This window comes from Chlorocebus sabaeus, chromosome 6 (genome assembly GCF_047675955.1).
Source record: "Chlorocebus sabaeus isolate Y175 chromosome 6, mChlSab1.0.hap1, whole genome shotgun sequence".
Taxonomy (NCBI): domain Eukaryota; kingdom Metazoa; phylum Chordata; class Mammalia; order Primates; family Cercopithecidae; genus Chlorocebus; species Chlorocebus sabaeus.
In genome coordinates this window covers 1,736,274-1,755,465 of record NC_132909.1, presented here as the reverse complement: position 1 = coordinate 1,755,465, position 19,192 = coordinate 1,736,274, and the positions used below count along the sequence as shown (strand labels likewise).

Here is a 19,192-nt window from a genome sequence, read left to right as displayed (position 1 = left end):
AAGTTTGGAAGAAATGACAAGGTCAATTTTAGACATGCTGCTTGGGTGAGGCCTCTGTGACATCATTCATTCACTCACTCATTCGCCCAGTTGTAATTCATTGAACCAGCATTGATGGAGCACACACCAGGGGGCTGATAGGGGAGGGCCTCTCATTGGCAGGCTCTGGGTCCGTTTTCTGCATGGACAGACCCTCCTTCCTGCAGACAACTACCCACTTCCAAAAAAGAAAGAGGAGCGGGCTGTCTGGAACCAGAGACCTTTGATGGCAGTCACAGCCTTATCATGGGCCAGGAGCTGGACTTTGTGCTCTACTTACCTTAATTTACTTGGTCCTCTTATCAGTCCTTGAGGTGGGACCTGTTATCCCATTTTACAGATGGGAAAACTAAGGCACAGAGAGGTTTTGTGACTTTCCCTTGTCATGCAACATGTAAATGGCAGAGCTAGGATTTGAACCTAGCATGTCTCTTAACCACTAGGTGTCCTGCCTGTTTGGGGCTTGATCCTGCCCCGAGAGAGGACTGGGGACAGAGGATGAAGGCCTCTCCCTGTTCTCCTAGTCACTGTACCTCCTGTGGAGAGGACTGAGTGAAGAAGTAGAAGAAAAAGAGTTACTTTCCAGGAGGGCAGAAGTTCCCAGTCTGTGGGCCCACAGGAAAGCAAGCAGGGGAAAATGCTCCCATCATTCCCATTCCATAAAATGCAAGCATATGTAACACCTGCAAATCTTATCTAAGTGCATGAGATTTTAAAAAGATCAATGCCCAGAAATAACCCCTGGTAAAAGTTGCTGTAACAGGCCAAATTCATCCATAGTGTGAGAAGTTGGGGTAGTGGTTACCAGATTTGCGGGGTTGATAATTATCTGCTTCCTGTTTGGGGTGCTAGTTACGTGGTGTGTTCACCTTCTGAAGTTGCCTCAGGCTGTACACCTAGGATGTGTGCAACCTCCTCTTTCTACATTCCACTTCAACAGAATGTTTTAAGCTGGCCAGGCACAGTGACTCCTGTCTGTAATCACAGCACTTTGGGAGGCAGAGGCAGGCGGATCGCTTAAGGTCATGAGTTCGAGACCAGCCTGCGTAACATGGCAAAACCCCATTTCTACTAAAAATACAAAAATTAGCTGGGCATGGTGACGCTTGCCTGTAATCCCAGCTACTCAGGAGGCTGCGGCAGGAGAATCGCTTGAACCTGGGAGGTAGAGTTTGCAATGAGCTGAGATTGTACCACTGCACTCCAGCCTGGGTGACAGAGTGAGACTCTGCCTCAAAAAAAAAAAAAAAAAAAAAAAGAAAAAGAAAAAGAAAAGAAAAAGAAAAAGAAAAATAAGTTGCTGTATATGTCCTGCCAAACATGTTTCCCTATATACTGAGACTGAATTGAGATTTGTATGCCAGTGCTTGATTGAGGGTTGTGCTCTCAGGTGAAGCCCAGGAGGGAGTGAGGGAAGCTGGGGAGGGGAGGAGAGGGAACCAGGCAAGTATGTTGGTAGAACTGAAGTCCAGCCTCCGTCTTATCTCAGGGGAGCCCTGGAATGTGAATAGAGAGTTGTCCTCCTCTGGGCCGGGTGCAGTGGCTCAAGCCTGTAATCCCAGCACTTTGGGAGGCTGAGGCGGGTGGATCACGAGGTCAGGAGTTCAAGACCAGCCTGGCCAAGATGATGAAACCCCATCTCTACTAAAAATACGAAAATTAGCTGGGTGTGGTGGTGGACGCCTGTAATCCCAGCTACTCGGGAGGCTGAGGCAGAGAATTGCTTGAACCTGGGAGGCAGAGATTGCAGTTAGCTGAGATTGCCGCTGCACTCCAGCCTGGGCAACACAGCGAGACTCTCCTTCTCAAAAAAAAAAAAAAAAAAAAAAGAGAGAGAGAGAGAATTGTCCTCCTCTGAGTCAATGGAGTGGCCTTTTGTATCCCATATGAGTTATTGTTGGCTGTGGACTGCCCTGGAGGCGAGTTAACCTCCTGGGTAATCCTCTAGGAAGGAGGATCTCATTAGCAAAGGGTGTTTGTCAGAAGAGAAGGAGCAACTACAAACTGTAAACCATACAACTTGCAGCCAGTACCGCTAGCATCCAGGGGAGAGCCGCATCAGCCTGAAAAACAGAAATAAAGAGGAACTAGGGAGGCATCTATGGGTCTATTATGTGTGATGTGGGTAAAATTATTGGATTTCAGATTACCTGTAGTTATTACATTTTCTTAACTTTATATTCTGCTTTTCAAAATTGAAGTATAATTATTTCCAATAAAATGCACGAACCAGAGAGTGTTTACACACGTACATCCATGTAACCAACACCCCAATCAAGATATTGAGTGCTGTCATCATTCTAGAACATTCTCTTATTTTCCCTTCTGGTCCCTCTCACTCCCCAGCCCTGGAGGCAACTATAGTTCTTGATTTCCACTTACATGGATTAGTTTTGCTTGTTGTTGAATTTTATCTAAATACTGTCATGTAGTAAACTACACATATATTTTTTAATTCCGCAAATGGAAATTACGGCAAAATTGTTATTGCTCCAATTGGCATTGTCACTTAATACATGCTGGACAGTTTTCCATTTAATACATACTGATTATCTTCATTGTATTTCAAAGTTACTTTTTACTGCTGCCAAATATTCTCTAGCTCGGTTGTGTCAGACCCATTTCCTTGGCTGATGAATTGTTAGGCTGCCATTGTTGTGACTGTTACAGAAGGCAATGCTACAATGAGCATTTGTTCAGTTGGCCCAATTTTATGCATAGTTTATGAGGAACTTTATACAAATTCACATTCTCTGGTTCTCCTCAGATACACAACCAGAAAATCCAAAGGGGATCCCAAGATATTTGAAAAACTCTCCCAACAACTTTTGGGGCTCTACCAGGTTTGGGAACTGCTTAAGTGGGTCATTGTCCCTAGGTATCTGGTTGTAAAGGAAGATTTGAAATGAGGTATCATCCAGATCAGCAGGCTAGAGGGAGGAATTTGTTTTCAAAGATTAGAAATGTGAATTCCTGGCCGGGCACGGTGGCTCAAGCCTGTAATCCCAGCACTTTGGGAGGCTGAGACGGGCGGATCACGAGGTCAGGAGATCGAGACTATCCTGGCTAATACGGTGAAACCCCGTCTCTACTAAAAAATACCGAAAAACTAGCCGGGCAAGGTGGCGGGCGCCTGTAGTCCCAGCTACTCGGGAGGCTGAGGCAGGAGAATGGCGTAAACCCGGGAGGCGGAGCTTGCAGTGAGCTGAGATCCGGCCACTGCACTCCAGCCTGGGCAACAGAGCGAGACTCCGTCTCAAAAAAAAAAAAAAAAAAGAAATGTGAATTCCATCAATGATTTATAATATACTTTAATAATTCATAGTATGTGTCCTTCCATTTTTCTTCTTTCATAGGATTTTTTTTCAGTGTTCACCATTGCCTAACTTTCCAGATAATCCATTACGTCTTGCGCATTCACCATTCACTTCCTTGATATTTTAATAGCAATTGCACTAAATTCATCATTAATTTGGAAAATTGTCATCATTATGTCTTCTCATCTCTTATCATGGTATGTTTTTTCATTTATTAAATCATTCAACAGATATTTACCGAGTTCATACCCTGTTCCAGGCACTGGGACTACAGTAGCAAACAAAGCAAGGGTTTGCCCTCTTGGTGCTTACAGTGTCATTGGAGGAAGAGACGATAAACATACATAGCATGTCAGGTGGTGATAAGAGCATGGAGAAAAAGACAAGGGGCATGCACAGTGCAGGTCTTTGTTGGGAAGGGGTTGTGGAGGGCATCCTGGTTTACATAGGTAATGAGGGAAAGGTTTTCTAAGGACTGACAGGCAAGCTTTAAGGGTATCTGGAGGAAGGGCATTCCAGGAAGAAGAGCTCGTAACTACAAAGGCTTGGAAGTGACTGTGGCTGGAACAGAGTGAGAAAGGCAAGGAATGACGTCAACTTTAGAGGGAGCACTCTGACCCATGGACAAGAAATGGGGTGGGATTATCAAGATAAGAAACGAAATTCTGTATCAAGAGTACAAGATAGATGACAGTGGCTTTGACCAGGGTGGTGGTAGTGAAGGGGGGGGAAATGGTCGGATTCTGAATGCTTTGAAGATAAAGCCAATAGTATTTGCTGATGTCTTGAATGTGGGTGGTGACAGAAAGAGAGGAGTCAAGAATACCACAGTTGGAGTTCTGGAGGGGCCTGAAGGGGTAATGGGAGGAAAGCTGCATGAGGAGCTTTTGTGTGTGGCGGGGACATTAGAATATTTGTTTGGGGACGTGTGAAGTTTAAGATGTCCATCAGATATCCAACTGGAGATGGCAAATAGGCAGTGAGATATATAGTTGGGTCAAAAAACACACATACATATACATGCACACACATATCTCTTGAGGGGTGAGGTCATTAAAGCATAGACAGTATGTTAAAACTGAGATTTAATATACCAAGGAGATTTTGAAATTGTCATCCCATTATTTGAACATTTCCTCTGAGAGAGCATAGTTATGTTACGTTCGTTTATCTTATATCTAGTTACTCAGCTGTACCGTTTTAAATTCAAACAGCTTTTCTCTTGATATGACATTTCATTTCTAATCATATAAGCCTATTTTCCTGCAAGTAACAATGGTGGCCCCTTCCTTTCCAATATTTATCCTTTTCCTTTTTTCTGTTTCAGGGCTTTGTGGAGTGGTCAAAAGCTCCACAACAAACAACCATAGTCTTGGTAGTGTGCGTGCTTTTTTTGTTCCTGGTTTTAACGGGGATGCCTATGATGTTTCACATTTAACTATAATGGTGGCTGTTGTTTTAAAAGTTTAATTTAATGAAATAGATGCCCTGCATTATGTTAAGGAAGTGTGCTAGTTAAAAATCAGGAATAGGTGTTGAATATTTTCAAATGCCTTTCAAACATCCTTTGAGATGATTTAAAAAAATTTTTTGGTGTGAGTTTTCACATACTTTATTTCCATGAAATGAAGACATCATTGATTGTAAAACATTATTTTGTATACTACGGAGAAAGAAAAATGCTAATGAATCGTAAGATGCCACCAACTGGAAGATATCTCCTGACTTTGAGAAGATGAAAAAATGTGCAACTGAGGATCAATGAAATCTGGTAGATTTCCTAACATCAAACCAACTTTGCATTCTTAAGGTTGTGGTGCACCAGTCTTTTCATACACTAAATTATATTTATTGATATTTTATGTAGGATTCTTGCCTCTATCTTCATATGTGAGATTGGTGCTATCTTTGTGAAGTTTTGGTATCATGGTTAAGCTTGCATCATAGAAACACTTGGGTAACTTTTACCTTTTCTATGCTTTTAAGCAGTTTCTGTAGCTTGAGAAGTATCAGTCCCTTGAAATTTTAAATGAATTCATTGTTATAACCAGGTCATAGAGTCATGGAGAGAATGTTTCAGCTAATTCTTGGGCAGCTTTCTTAGTTCTTTACAATGTTATCAGTTTATTAATACTTTTTACCTCTTGCATTTATTTTGGTGAATTACAGAGTTTTTTCTTTTTTTTTTTTTTTGAGACCGAGTCTCACTCTGTCACCCAGTCTGGAGTGCAGTGGCGTGATCTCTGCAAGCTCTGCCTCCCAGGTTCACACCATTCTCCTGCCTCAGCTTCCCGAGTAGCTGGGACTACAGGTGCCTGCCACCATGCCCAGCTAAGTTTTTGTATTTTTTAGTAGAGACGGGGTGTCACCGTGTTAGCCAGGATGGTCTCGATCTCCTGACCTCGTGATCCACCTGCCTTGGTCTCCCTAAGTGCTGGGATTACAGGCGTGAGCCACCATGCCCAGCCCAGAGTTCTTTTATCCTCTAGAAAATTCTTCATTCCATAGGGCTTTTTCATATTATTAGCTTAATTATGCCTACTGTTTTATAATTAAAATTTTTCCTTTATTTTGTTCTATCCCCTCTATCCTGTCAACTGCTGTTTGTGGTTTACTCATCATTAAATTTGTCAAAGGTTTATCTAGTTTACTATTGTTTTTCCAAAGAACCAGCATTAGGATTCATTTATATCCGTTATTTCTTTTATTTGTAATTTGTTTTCCTTTGATATGTATTGCATTTATTTTTTATTGTTTTTCTTGTCTCAGTTTTTATATTGAATACTTGATTTATATTCTCTTTATATTTTCTATAGTGGTATACTTATTAATACAAATGTACTTCTGGATATAGCCTTGGCCACATCTTAACATTTGATTATTCATTTTTATGTTGTCTAAATATTACATTGTAGTGTTTCTAAAGAGTGCTTTGAAACTCAGTGATATGGTTTATTTTTTGTTTAAAAATAGTTTTGTTTTCTTGTTTTACTGCACTGTGAACACAGAATGTGGCCTACAACACATCTGCTTCCAAAACTTTTTAAAAAGCTTTTAGTGTGGCCTAGAACATGTCCATTTTTTTGTAATTATTTCTCAAACATTTAAGATGAAGATAGCTTCTCTGTCTGTAGAATTGAAAACTTTACATGCCTGTTAATTAACTCAGTATCATCAATTATATTGTTCAGATTCATATGTTATCTAATTTTGGCCTACTATATTCATTAAAAACCAATAAGGTTATGTGAAAATCTGTTAGTACAATTGTTTTTGCTAATGAATTTTTATAATCTTTGCTTTATGTACTCAACAGCTGTGTAATTCGATGCATATAAGTGCAGCATTGTTATGTCCTTGCCAATTAAATAATATATGTAAAACACCATATGACAGTGGCAGGCAGATAGTAGGCACTCAATAAATGTTAATTAAAACCTGATTCTGAATCCTTTGTTAAATATAAAATGATTGTTTTCAGTCAGTTTAATCCTTTGCCTTAAATTTTACTTTGTCTAATACTGGTTGATATTACCATCCTGCACTTAAAAAAAAATTCTTCTGTCTACGTATATGAGGTTCTCTAGAGAAATTAACAGGGAAAAATATGGGATTATCTCTCCATTCCTCTCTCAGGCTGATTGCCTGCAACAAGCAACCAGCCCTTAAAAGAAAGGAAAACCGGCCGGGCGCGGTGGCTCACGCCTGTAATCCCAGCACTTTGGGAGGCCGAGACGGGCGGATCACGAAGTCAGGAGATCGAGACCATCCTGGCTAACCCGGTGAAACCCCGTCTCTACTAAAAATATACAAAAAAAACTAGCCGGGCGAGGTGGCGGCGCCTGTAGTCCCAGCTACTCGGGAGGCTGAGGCAGGAGAATGGCGTAAACCCGGGAGGCGGAGCTTGCAGTGAGCTGAGATCCGACCATTGCTCTCCAGCTTGGGCGACAGAGCGAGACTCCGTCTCAAAAAAAAAAAAAAAAAAAAAAAAGAAAGGAAAACTGGCCTTAACTATTACATTTTTTTTTGAGATTCTACTGGAAATAAGAGAAGCTCAATTCAAATGAGCTTAAGCAAAATAATGATAATAATAATTATTATTATTGGTTCATGTTACACCAAAGTTTGGGATAAAATTGGCTTTAATTACAGCTGGTTCTGGGGGACCCAAAAATCTCACTGGGGTTTTTCCTCTCCTCACCTCCCTCTCTTTCTTCTACGTGGCTGGGGATGGCTATCATGGACCCTGTGATCATCTCTTCCACACAGCAAGGTCGGAGACCTGGCAGATTCTCATGACACACACTCACGACTCGCATCCTTGTTCTGCCTTGGGGACAAGAGTGAAATAAGGGGGGAGAGAGCAGCAACTGCAAAGGCCCTGAGGCATAAACCAACTGCCCAAGTAAAGGGTGGAGAATGGACTGTAGCAGGGCAAAGCAGAAGCAGGGAGATGAGTGTGGAGACTGTCTTAGGTGTCCAATCAACAGGGGCTGGGCTGGGCATGGTGGTTCACGCCTATAATCCCAGCACTTTGGGAAGCCAAGGCCGGAGGATCACTTGAGGTTAGGAGTTTGAGACCAACCTGGGCAACACAGTCAGACCCTGTCTCTACAAATAATAATAATAAAAAAAATTGTCAGGCATGGTGGCATGCACCTGTAGTTCCAGCAAGGTGAGGCAAGAGGACTGCTTAAGCCCAGGAGGCTGAGACTGCAGAGAGCCATGATTAGGCCACTGCACTCCAGCCTGGGTGAGTGAGACCCTGTATCAAAAAACAAACAAACAAACAAATACACCCAAAAAAACAAAAAGTAGCGATAATGTTTGGGGGCTGAGTGGGCTCTGATTAGCTCAGACAGTGCCACAGGTCTTGACTGATTTTGTGGGATATTGAAAATAATCATGGCCAGGCACGGTGGCTCACACCTATAATTCCAACACCTTGGGAGGCCAAGGTGGGCAGCTCACTTGAGGTCAGGAGCACGAGACCAGCCTGGCCAACATAGTGAAACCCTGTCTCTACTAAAATACAAAGAAATTAGCTAGGCCTGGTGGGTGCCTGTAATCCCAGCTACTCAGGAGGCTGACGCAGGAGAATCGCTTGAACCTGGGAGGTCGGGAGGTGGAGGCTGCAGTGAGCAGCAGAATTGTGCCATGCCACTGCACTCCAGCCTGGGCAACAGAGCAAAACTCTGTCTCAAAAAAAAAAAGGAAAGAGAAGAGAAGAGAAGAATCATGATACTATCAGTAATATACATCATATTAGCAATGGTCTGCTAATTAGCTCTACAGTATGCCAGGGACCTAATTTCATGGATGACGGAAGTATCCACTCAAGCCACTGACGTTCCATTCTCTACGCAACAGCTGGACAGATCCCATGAAAACATAATTAACCAGACTGGGCAACATAGTGAGACCCCGTCTCTACAAAAATAAAAATAAAAAAATTAGCCAGGCATGGTGGCGTGCACCTGTAGTCCCAGCTACTGTGGAGGCTGAGGCAAAAGGGTCGCTTGGGCCCAGAAGTTCGAGGTTACAGTGAGCTACAACTGTGTCACTGCATTCCAGTCTATGCAACAGAGAGAGACTTTGTTTCTAAAACAACAACGAAACAACAACAATAATAATAATAACAATAACATTAGGACCATTCATAATCCTCCCATTTCAGGTAAAGCCAAAGTCTTCACAATGCCATCCAGCCCTATTACAGGTGGCGTCTGTTCCATCCTCCTTATCTTGCTCCCTCCCATGCAGCCACACTGGCCTCCTTGCTGTTTCTCAAACTCGCCCGTCATGCTTACTTCAGGACTTGTGCACTGCTCCCGCTCCCCGGAATGCTCTTCCCCCAGAAGCTCACATGGCTCCCTCATCTCTTTGAGGTCTCAAATGTCACCTCCTTAGAGAAGCCTTCCCCGACCACCCTCAAGTAGCATCTCTCTCCGCAGGTCCCGGTCTACTTACCTCCACAGATTGTATCACGACCTGACAAGTAATGGGTCAATGCAGTTCCAGTCTAGCGTCCTCAATGGCCATTCCTGCTCCTTCGGTGGTTCTTCCCGGAGGAAGCGCGGTCCGCGAAGATGGAATTGGGGGAGCAGAGGGCTGTGGAGTTCATGCTGTGCCTCCCAGGAACTCCTCACACATCCATACCAGCTTGTGGCACCTCCGCACGACCCCACCCCCATGCTTTTGAAGCTGCTCTCTTTTTTTTTTTTTTTTTTTTTTTTTGAGACAGAGTCTCACTGTGTCGCCCAGGCTGGCGTGCAGTGGTGCAATCTCGGCTCACTGCAAGCTCCGCCTCCCGGGTTCACGCCATTCTCCTCCCTCAGCCTCCCGAGTAGCTAGGACTATAGGCACCCGCCATCACGCCCGGCTAATTTTTGTATTTTTTAGTAGAGACGGGGTTTCATCATGTTAGCCAGGATGGTCTCGATCTCCTGAACTCGTGATCTGCCCTCCTCGGCCTCCCAAAGTGCTGGGAGGATTACAGGCGTGAGCCACCGCGCCCGGCTGCTCTGTCTCTTCCTTCAACAGGGCACGTTGGACCAGGGTGGTACCTGAATATAGTATCTAGGGAACACTGTGTAGGGGAAAATAGGTACTAAAAGTTGGTAAATACGGCAAATCTAAAATCACAGGGATTAGGCCAGGCACAGTGGCTCATGTCTGTAATCTCAGCACTTTGGGAGGCTGAGGCAGGTGGATCGCCTGAGGTCAGGTGTTCGAGACCAGCCTGGCCAACATGGGGAAACCCTGTCTCTACTAAAAATACAAAATTAGCCGCGCGTGGTGGCGTGTGCCTGTAATGCCAGCTACTTGGGAGGCTGAGGCAGGAGAATCACTTGAACCCGGGAGTCAGGGGTTGCAGTGAGCTGAGATTGTGTCACTGCACTCCAGCCTGGGCAAAAAGAGTGAAACTCCATCTCAAATAAATAAATAAATAAATAAATAAAATAAAGTAAAACCACAGGGATTAAGTGGCCCACCCCTCGGGCCAGTCATGTGGCCTGTGGTTAGTAATTGTAAAGGTGAAACTGCCTACTGGGCAATTCCGATTGCCGGAGAGATGCTTTGGGAGGGATTACTGAGAAGGCTGCACGCTGCCACCAGAGGGCAGCTTCGGCATCCAGTGCTGTGAGAGTTCACAGAATCCTAGGTCCAGTTCCTCCTTACCTTATCTGTCAATCCTTACATTTCAGAAGCTCAGAAATATTTTGACTAATTCCTCCTCCACGGACTCAGCCGACTCTAACCTCCCGGGAGCTTTCCTCTTTCTACAGCAGGAGGGGTTCATGGCAAATTCTCATCACCCCTCCCTATTGCTGCTTCGCCACTGAACAGGAGCTCATGGCCGACCAACCTGCCCACACCAAACACACCTTCCAGCGGCGCCGTCCCGTGCGTCCCAGCTCCGCGGGAAACTCTCCCTAGCGGTTGCAGCCCGACGCCTGCGCACTGGAGAGGCGCCAGCCCCCTGCGCCTGCGCACTCCGACTAGGCGGGGTCTCCCTGCGCCTGCGCACTCCGACTAGGCGGGGTCTCCTCGAAAAGAGCCGGCGGAAGGGTTAAGAGGACCGACGCCGACCACGCCCACGACCACGCCCCCAGCCCTGCCAGTTCTCCGCAGAGCGGGTCTGACCCCGCTCTTTGCTCTTTTTCTGCTGCTCTCTTGGGTGATAGACTGTCCCCCATGTCTGTAAACTAGGGTAAGCATTTCACGCATTCAACCTTTCACCCGGCACTGCCTGAGCACCTATTGTGTGTCGAGGCCTGGACTGGGCGAAGTTCGGGTCCCTTAGGGCTGGTGCTGGGATGTTCAGCTACTCATTCGCTCCCTCAGCTTTTCTTGAGGACCTACTGTGTGCTGGGACCGGGGCTGAGCAAAGTTTGGGTCACAGGAAGAAACCAGAATGCGTGGTCCCTGAACCTGTGGGCTCCAAGGCTGGTGCTGGTGTTGGGGATGTATAACTATTCATACAGTCACTGACAATTCTTGAGGACCTACTGTGTGCTGAGGCCTGGGTGGTCAGTCAGGAGCCAAGGGAAGAACCAACTGCTTGGTCCCTGGTCCTAAAGAGCACAGGGCCAATTCAGGTTTTTTTTCACCTGTTCAATCAGCCTGACATTTCCTGAGGACCTACTGTGTGCCCAGGCCTGTTCAGGCAATGCCAGGACGGGTCAAAAGGTATAATGACGCCCTTCTTTCTTCTACCAGGTCCCTCACTGCTTCCTTGGTGGGGTTGAGAGTTAAGAGAGCTGGCAGGTAGGGAACCAGATGTGTCTATACCTGTGTGTGTCCTGTGTGTCTCTGCACTGGGGTCTCTGAGTGCCCCAGTGCCCCCCCGAACAAGTTACACATATTAAAGACTATCTGGGTTTGTTATTTTCAAGGCTTGAAACATCATTTTCAGACAAATTACATCACTTTTTCAAATTTTGTTTATGGGGGCAAGGAAATTTGAATGTGGGTTAGACACTGGATGACACAAAAATTGTTAATTTTGTTATGTGTGATAATGGTATTGTGGTTGTATAGCAAGATACTTTTTCTTGGAGATGTAAGCTAAAGTATTTAGTAATAAAGGGAGATCACATCTGTAATTTACTTTTAAATAGACCAGGAAAATATATTCATGACCTATTTTAAAAGTAAATATATACTATAAAATCTGGTAAACATTTTATTAAAATGTTTTAGGTATTGTATTTTTATTAAAATTTTTTTTAAGGATTGAATCTGGGTGGATATGTATGTATGGGTATTACTTGTACTTTATACTTTTCTGTATAATTGAAAAATCTCATAAGAAACCTTAGGGTGTTCTTTTTTATGCAGAGGGGGGCCTATGTTGTCCTGTGACCTAGGAAGTTTTGTTGTAAGAAGAGCATTCTTATAGCTGAAAAATATTTTTGTCAGGGATTTTTTTTTTTTCCTGGAGCCAAACAAGTCACAGTGGGAAGACTGAAACAATCGTAAGTGATTCTATTTCATAAGAAATCTTATGCCCAAACTTCGTTAAAGGAATAGCATCTACCCATTTGTTTACTAATGCAAAGTATATTGGTAAATATCGTTAAAAAGAGCTAGATAGAAAATTCTGCATATCATATGCTGCCATTTGTGAAGAAAGGTGTACTATATATCTTTCCAGAATATTCTATGCATATAAATATTCACATATATGCTTACATATAGTAAGTGGTTGTTTCTAGTGAGGGGGGACTTGGTAGCTGGGAGACACAGGAATAAGAACGGTATTTTTTTTTAACTTTATAAATTGTGGACTACACGAATGTATTACCCCATAAAATAATCTTCCAATGATTATAGTCATGTGAAGTTATGAGATTATAACTTTCATTTCACCATTGTAGTAGGTGGATTATGTTCCTAACTCCTACTTTTCACCCTTCGCTGTGACCACACACTTGGGAAAGCTCTTCTGTGCTGCTTCTAGGCTTGGCTAGGAGACTTGCTTTGGCCTGTGGGACTAGATGTAAATGTGACAATATCAGAGGCTTGAAAGCATGCCTGTGTGTCCACTCCCTCTCAGACTCCTGCCACCTCCCTGAGAACACACCCAGGTGAGATATGAGTCAGGAGAAGATCAAATAGGCCCAGCTGAGCCCTCCTGGTCCAGGTCCAGATCAAGCCTGGTCCAGACCAACAGAACCAGCAGCTGACCTGTAGATGCATGAGAAATAGTCAATGGAGAAATGAGGGCTGGATGATTTGTTACACAGCAAGAGCTGACTGATACAAGCATTAAAGTCAGGTCTTTGAGGTAGGGGGAAAAATGCTGGAGATGGGTAGGTGTTTCCTCATACTGAAAAAAAGACTAGGCCCACTCTAAAAATCTTTTGTAGAGGAGAGGCGCTCCCTTCTTCTAGAATAACTTCCAGCTCTAGATTTCTCCTGCTCATTTTCTCTAAGCACTGTTTCTATGTTAGCGAATCCAGATTTCTTCTTTAGACTCTGCTCCTTTAGTAAATATGCCAAGTTGGCCAAAGGAGCCAAACCTTTTATTCGCTTTAACTGAATTAAATTTATTGAGCAAGTGCTTACTCAATAATAAAATCCACAATGAAAAGGCCAGCTGGCCAAGCACGGTGGCTCAGGCCTGCACTTTGGGAGGCCAAGGCGGGCAGATCGCCTGAGGTTAGGAGTTCGAGACCAGCCTGGCCAACATGGTGAAACCCTGCCTCTACAAAAAATACAAAAATTAGGTAGGTTGTATTGGCTCACACCTGTAATCCCAGCACTTTGGGAGGCGGAGGCAGGTGGATAACGAGGTCAGGAGATCGAGACCATCCTAGCCAACATGGTGAAACCCCACCTCTACTAAAATATAAAAAATTAGTCCGGGTGTGGTGGCGCGTGCCTGTAGTCCCAGCTACTTGGGAGGCTGAGGCAGGGGAATCGCTTGAACCCGGGAGGCGGAGGTTGCAGTGAGCCGAGATTGCCTCACTGCACCCTAGCCTGGGTGACAGAGCGAGACTCCGCCTCAAAACAAACAAACAAACAAAATTCGCCAGGCGCCTGTAATTTCAACTACTCGGGAGGCTGAGGCAGGAGAATCGCTTGAACCCGGGAGGCAGAAGTGGCAGTGAGCCGAGATCACACCACTGCACTCTAGCCTGAGTGACAGAGCGAGACGGTCTCGGAAAAAAAAAAAAAAAAAGGGAAGGAAGGGAGGGAGTGAGGGAGAGAAGGAAGGAAAGAAAGAAAGAAAGAGAAAGAAAAGGCCAGCCATAGGTGTTTCTGCAGGTCTACTTGCCTGTACCCCATTTATAATTTTGCACCAGGGAGACCACAGGGGAGTCTGGCAGATACAGACTGAGGTATCTGGGACTGAGGTACAGGCCCAGCCCTGTGTCTTCCCCACTGTGTGCCCTCAGGCAAGTTAACAAGCTTCTCTGAGCCTCGGTTTCCTCACAGGAAGCATTGGGGATAACACAGTATCTTCCCCCACAGCATTGTGAGGTAGGAAAGGAGACATGCAGTAGTGCAGCGCCTGGTGTACACGGCCCCAGTTAACCTCAGCTCTTAATCCGCTGCTGGTCCACGCGGATTTCTGCTAGGGCACCCCTGTTAACAGGCTTCTCCCTGTGAGAGCCCAGGTGTTGAGTCAGGCGTAGGAGCTGGGCAAAGGCGTCCCGCACTGTCTGCATGCGTCCTCTGGTGTCGGATGAGAGCGGAGGAGAAGCTGAAGGCCTTCCCGCAGCCGCTGCACTCGTAGGGCTTCTCCCCGGTGTGCACGATGTGGTGCTGGATCAGGTAGGAGCGGTTGCTGAAGGCCTTGCCGCACTCGGGGCAGGCGTAGGGCCGCTCGCCCGTGTGCGTGCGCTGGTGCAGGGTGAGAGAGGAGCCCTGGCTGAAGGCCTTGCCGCACTCGCCGCACTTGTAGGGCCGCTCCCCGGTGTGGATCTTCTGGTGCTCGATGAGCGAGGACACGTGGCTGAAGGCGGCCCCGCACTGCAGGCACCTGTAGGGCCGCTCACCGGTGTGCACGAGGCGGTGCTGGAGGAGGTGGGAGCGGTTGCTGAAGCTCTTGCCGCAGTCGTGGCAGGGGTAGGGGCGCTCTCCGGTGTGCGTGCGCTGGTGCTGCGTCAGGTGCGACACCTGGGTGAAGGCCTTGGCGCACTGGCCGCACGCGTAGGGCTTCTCGCCCGTGTGGATGCGCCGGTGCTCGGCCAGAGAGGCGCCCTGGCTGAAGAGCGCGCCGCAGTCCCGGCACGTGTAGGGCTTCTCGCCCGTGTGCACGCGCCGGTGCTGGGTCAGGTGCGCGATCTGCGTGAAGGCCTTGGCGCACTGGCCGCAGCGGTAGGGCTTCTCTTCCGTGTGGATGCGCTGGTGGCGGATGAGCGCCGAGGAGAAGCGGAAGGCCTTGGCGCACGCGGCGCACTCGTAGGGCTTCTCGCCGGTGTGGATGCGCTGGTGCTCGATCAGGGAGGAGCGGTTGCGGAACGCTTTGGCGCACTGGGCGCACGCGTAGGGCCGCTCGCCCGTGTGCACGCGCCGGTGCTGGGTCAGGTGCGTGACGCGCGTGAAGGCCTTGCCGCAGTCGGCGCAGCGGTGCGGCTTCTCGCCCGTGTGCGTGCGCCAGTGGGACGCCAGGTACGAGCCCTGGCTGAAGGCCTTGCCGCACTCGTGGCACGCGTAGGGCTTCTCGCCCGTGTGCGTGCGCTGGTGCAGGCTCAGGTGCACGCTCTGGCTGAAGGCCTTGCCGCACTCGGGGCACGCGAACGGCTTCTCCCCGGTGTGGATTCGCTGGTGCAAGATGAACGCGGAACAGTAGCTGAAGGCCTTCCCGCAGTCCCCGCATTTCCACGGCTTCTTGGGGCCGCCACCTCTCTCCCGCTGGCGGCTGTCGGGATGCCTCTGCTTCCGGCTCTTCCCGGGCGCACCGCACCTCTGGGGCCTGCTGTCATCGGGGACACTGGCTTGGGTCGCAGGAGGGCTCGATATGGTTCTTGGGATTCGGCTGAATTCATCGCGTTCCTGGATATCGTCCCCGGCAGGGTCTCCCTTGCAGGCCACGGCCTCTGGCTCTGGACAGCTTTCCTGGTTTTCCTGCAGGTCCTCAAGCCGGCCCTCGCGTTTCCAGTTTCCTTCCAACTCTGCGCCCTGGAGGGCGATGCTCAAGAGTCCCTCCATCCTCGATCCCTGGGCTGCTGTCTTGATCTCACATCTCTTCTCTGGGTCTGAAAGGCAAAAGATAGAAAAAAAAAAATTAAACATTGTCACTTGTCCTGAGCTGGAAAAATGGCTAACAGCTGAACTGGGAAGGACTTAGCATGGGGTCCCTGGACCTCTGTGCCAATGACATTTTGGGTCCAATAACTTGGTGTGGTGGGACCCATCCTGTGGGTTGTGAGATGTTGAGCAGTGTCCCTGGTCTCTCCACACTGGATGCCAGGGACACTACCCCTCAATCCCCGAGTTATAACAACAGACACGGCTCATGCCTGTAATCCCAGCACTTTGGGGGGCCAAGGCAGGTGGTTGCTTGAACCCAGGAGTTTGAGACCAGTAAACTGTCTCAAACTGTCTGCTGCCTGGGCAACACAGCAAGATCTCATCTCTACAAATGAAAAAAAAAAAAAATTAGCCAGGCATGGTGTTGTGCACCTGTGGTCCCAGCTACTCAGGAGGCTGAGGCAAGAGGATCACCTGAGCTTAGGGGGTTGGGGTTGCAGTGAGTGGTGATCACACTGCTGCCCTCTAGCCTGGGTGACAGTGTGAGACCCTGTCTGAATTTTTTTTAACGTCTCCAGACACTGCCAGGTGTCCCCTCCCCTGGGGACAAAATTGCCCCCAGTTAGGAATCACTGATTTAATGGAACTAAAAACAAATTTAAAACATCCCTGAAATTAAAAGAAAAAAAAGCATGAATCTGTCAGCTCTTAAAATATGGCCTTGTAATCTGGTGCTGTGTACTGAATTGTACCCCCTCAAAATTTATACATGGAAGCCCTAATTCCCAAGGTGAAGCTTTTTGGAGATGGTACCTTTGGGAGGTGATTAGGTTTAGAAGGGGTCATGAGGGTGGGGCCCCACAATGGTAGTAATTTTTTTTTTTTTTTTTTTTTTTTGACATGGAGTCTTGCTCTGTTGCCCAGACTGGAATGCAGTGGCACAGTCTTGGCTCACTGCAACCTCTGCCTCTGGGGTTTAAGCAATTCTTCTGCCTCAGCCTCCAGAGTAGCTGGGACTACAGGCGCATGCCACCATGCCTGACTAATCTTTGAATTTTTAGTAGAGACGGAGTTTCACATATTGGCCAGGCTGGTCTCAAACTCCTGACCTCGTGTTCCACCTGCCTTGGCCTCCCAAAGTGCTGAGATTACAGGGGTGAGCCACTGCGCTTGGCCAGGACTAATGTTTTGATAAGAAGAGGAAGTGACACCAGAGCTCGCTGTCAGGTGAACACATGGCAAGAAGGCAGCCAGCCGTCTGCAAGCCAGGAAGTGAGCCCTCAGCGTGGCCCGACCGTGCTGGCACCCTGATCTCGGACTCCCATCCTCTAGCACTGTGAAGAAATAAGCGTTTGTTGCTTCAGCCACCTAATCTGTGATGTGTTTGTTTGTTTGTGAGATGGAGCTAAGATAACTGGAAAGACAGTTTTCTTTTCTGGGGAAAAAAATCAGTTGAAACTTTAATTCCCAGTGTGACAGTGTTTGATGTGGGGCCTTTGGAGGATGATTAGGTCATGAGGGCACCCTTCTTAATAGGATTAGTGTCCTTATAAGAGGAGACTCCAGGGGGCTCACTTACTCTCTGCTCTCTCTGCCCTCTCTGCGTGTGAGGACACAGGGAGAAGGCGGCCGTCTGTAAACCAGGAAGAGAGCCCTCACCACACAGAATCAGCCAACAGCAATCCCGGATTTCACATTATGGGGGACACTATTCAACTCACTATGCCCCCCTTCTACAGGGCTCTGGCAGTGAAGGAGCTGCCCAGGGTCTCCCAGGCTCAGAGGTTCAAGCTGGCCCCTGGGCCCAGGGTCCTCATTAGAGATGGTGACCTCAAGCTGTTGTAGGTTACGCTGTCTGTGCTTTCCACATTCTCAGAGGAAAACAGGGATCTGTTTTTATATAAGCCCAGGATATCACTGTGCTTTTTAGAAAGCCATAACAGAAGCCATACATTTAGTTACTTCTAGTGGGGCTGCGATGCTGAAGGATTTATACCAATTGCCTGGTGTACACTGGACCTGCACGCTGGACAGAAACTCACCACTGACTTCTGATACTTTAGTTCTAACAGAATGGGACAAATGACCTCCTGTTACTGAGAGAGGGAAGGAGGCAGCTGCCTGTGGACCCACTGTGCTGGGGCTAGCCCCAGAGGAGGGGGCTCACACTGCTGCGGGGGGGGGGGGGGCATTTCCAGGCTGTGTGGCTGCAGGTAAGTGGCTACCTGCTCTGAGGTTCTGCCTGGTTTTCTCTCTCTAAACAGGGCTCCAGCCTCCCCTTCTCCTGAGGGCCATGGCGGGGCTCTCAGGAAGCTTGGCCTCATGTTTAGTGTGGGCTCAGCCCCTCACACAGGCATTCCCTGAACCAACGAGTAGGCTGTGTGCATACAGCAGACAGTGCTGGGCCTTGAGCTCTGCCCTCTGGGATGGGGGGCTGAGTGGAGGCCTCTCTGGCTCATCCTAGGGGTGAAGATTTACTCCCACAAACACCGGAAAGACCCTGTTGGTTTGGATCCAGAGGGTCCAATGCCCCCCAACCCTTGCATTACATCGCTGTCTACAGACCCCCATCAATGCCTCCATGCTGCTCCCCGTTGTGCCCAAAGTTGCATTCACAGCCTCTGAGCTCTCCTTGAGTCCCCATCCCAGAAGAGACAGGACGACAGGGTGTGTGTGGAACACAGAAACACACACCAGGGACAGGAAACCTGGGAAGGATGCATGGAGGGTGGGTCATACGTCCAGGCTCTCAATCTTGGAGGGATCCAGGCAAGGTGACGTCCCTCTCCTCTCAATGGGCACATGGGGCAGGTGTATGACCTGCAGCTGTGGGAGGTATAGGCATAACCCCCTGTGATTTCCCTACTCCCACCACTCAGGACAGGACTCTTCACCACTGGTCACCCACACGTGTGGGAATTTCTCTCCAGCAACAACCACTCCAGCAGAAGCCAGCTGGGCATCCCACAACTAACCTCCATTCCAACACTGTCTATCCAGTATTGGTGCAGACCCCACAAGCTGAGGCTCAGTCCCACAAGCCTGCCCCATCTCAGATGGCCGTCCGAGCAGTAGGTTGTCACCTGCACTTCTGACCTATAAATCAGGGTTCCCACAGCTGCTTCCTT

At 47.6% G+C, this 19,192-nt stretch overlaps 2 protein-coding genes across 8 annotated transcripts in view; one reads left to right on the top strand and one right to left on the bottom strand.

Moving 5' to 3' along the window:
• SMIM17 (small integral membrane protein 17) overlaps positions 1-6,798 on the top strand; it is a 68,297-nt gene extending 61,499 nt beyond the window's left edge. For 5 of the 6 annotated variants that reach the window (XM_038006401.2, XM_007998269.3, XM_073015868.1 and 2 more), the window contains one exon: positions 4,684-6,798. In XM_038006401.2, coding sequence (XP_037862329.2) covers positions 4,684-4,794 — 111 coding nt within the window. In that variant the 3' untranslated portion in view covers positions 4,795-6,798. Of the gene's footprint in view, positions 1-3,395 lie in introns of all 6 variants that reach the window. The other variant, XM_073015869.1, reaches the window with a different exon arrangement.
• ZNF835 (zinc finger protein 835) overlaps positions 1-19,192 on the bottom strand; it is a 30,833-nt gene that overhangs the window by 7,150 nt on the left and 4,491 nt on the right. Inside the window, exons 2-3 of one of the 2 annotated variants that reach the window (XM_073015866.1) lie at positions 9,327-16,069; positions 1,000-2,102 (exon numbers count right to left, since the gene is read on the bottom strand). In XM_073015866.1, the coding sequence (XP_072871967.1) occupies positions 14,457-16,022 (1,566 nt within the window). In that variant the 5' untranslated portion in view covers positions 16,023-16,069 and the 3' untranslated portion in view covers positions 1,000-2,102; positions 9,327-14,456. Of the gene's footprint in view, positions 1-999; positions 2,103-9,326; positions 16,070-19,192 lie in introns of those variants that run through there. The other variant, XM_007998276.3, reaches the window with a different exon arrangement.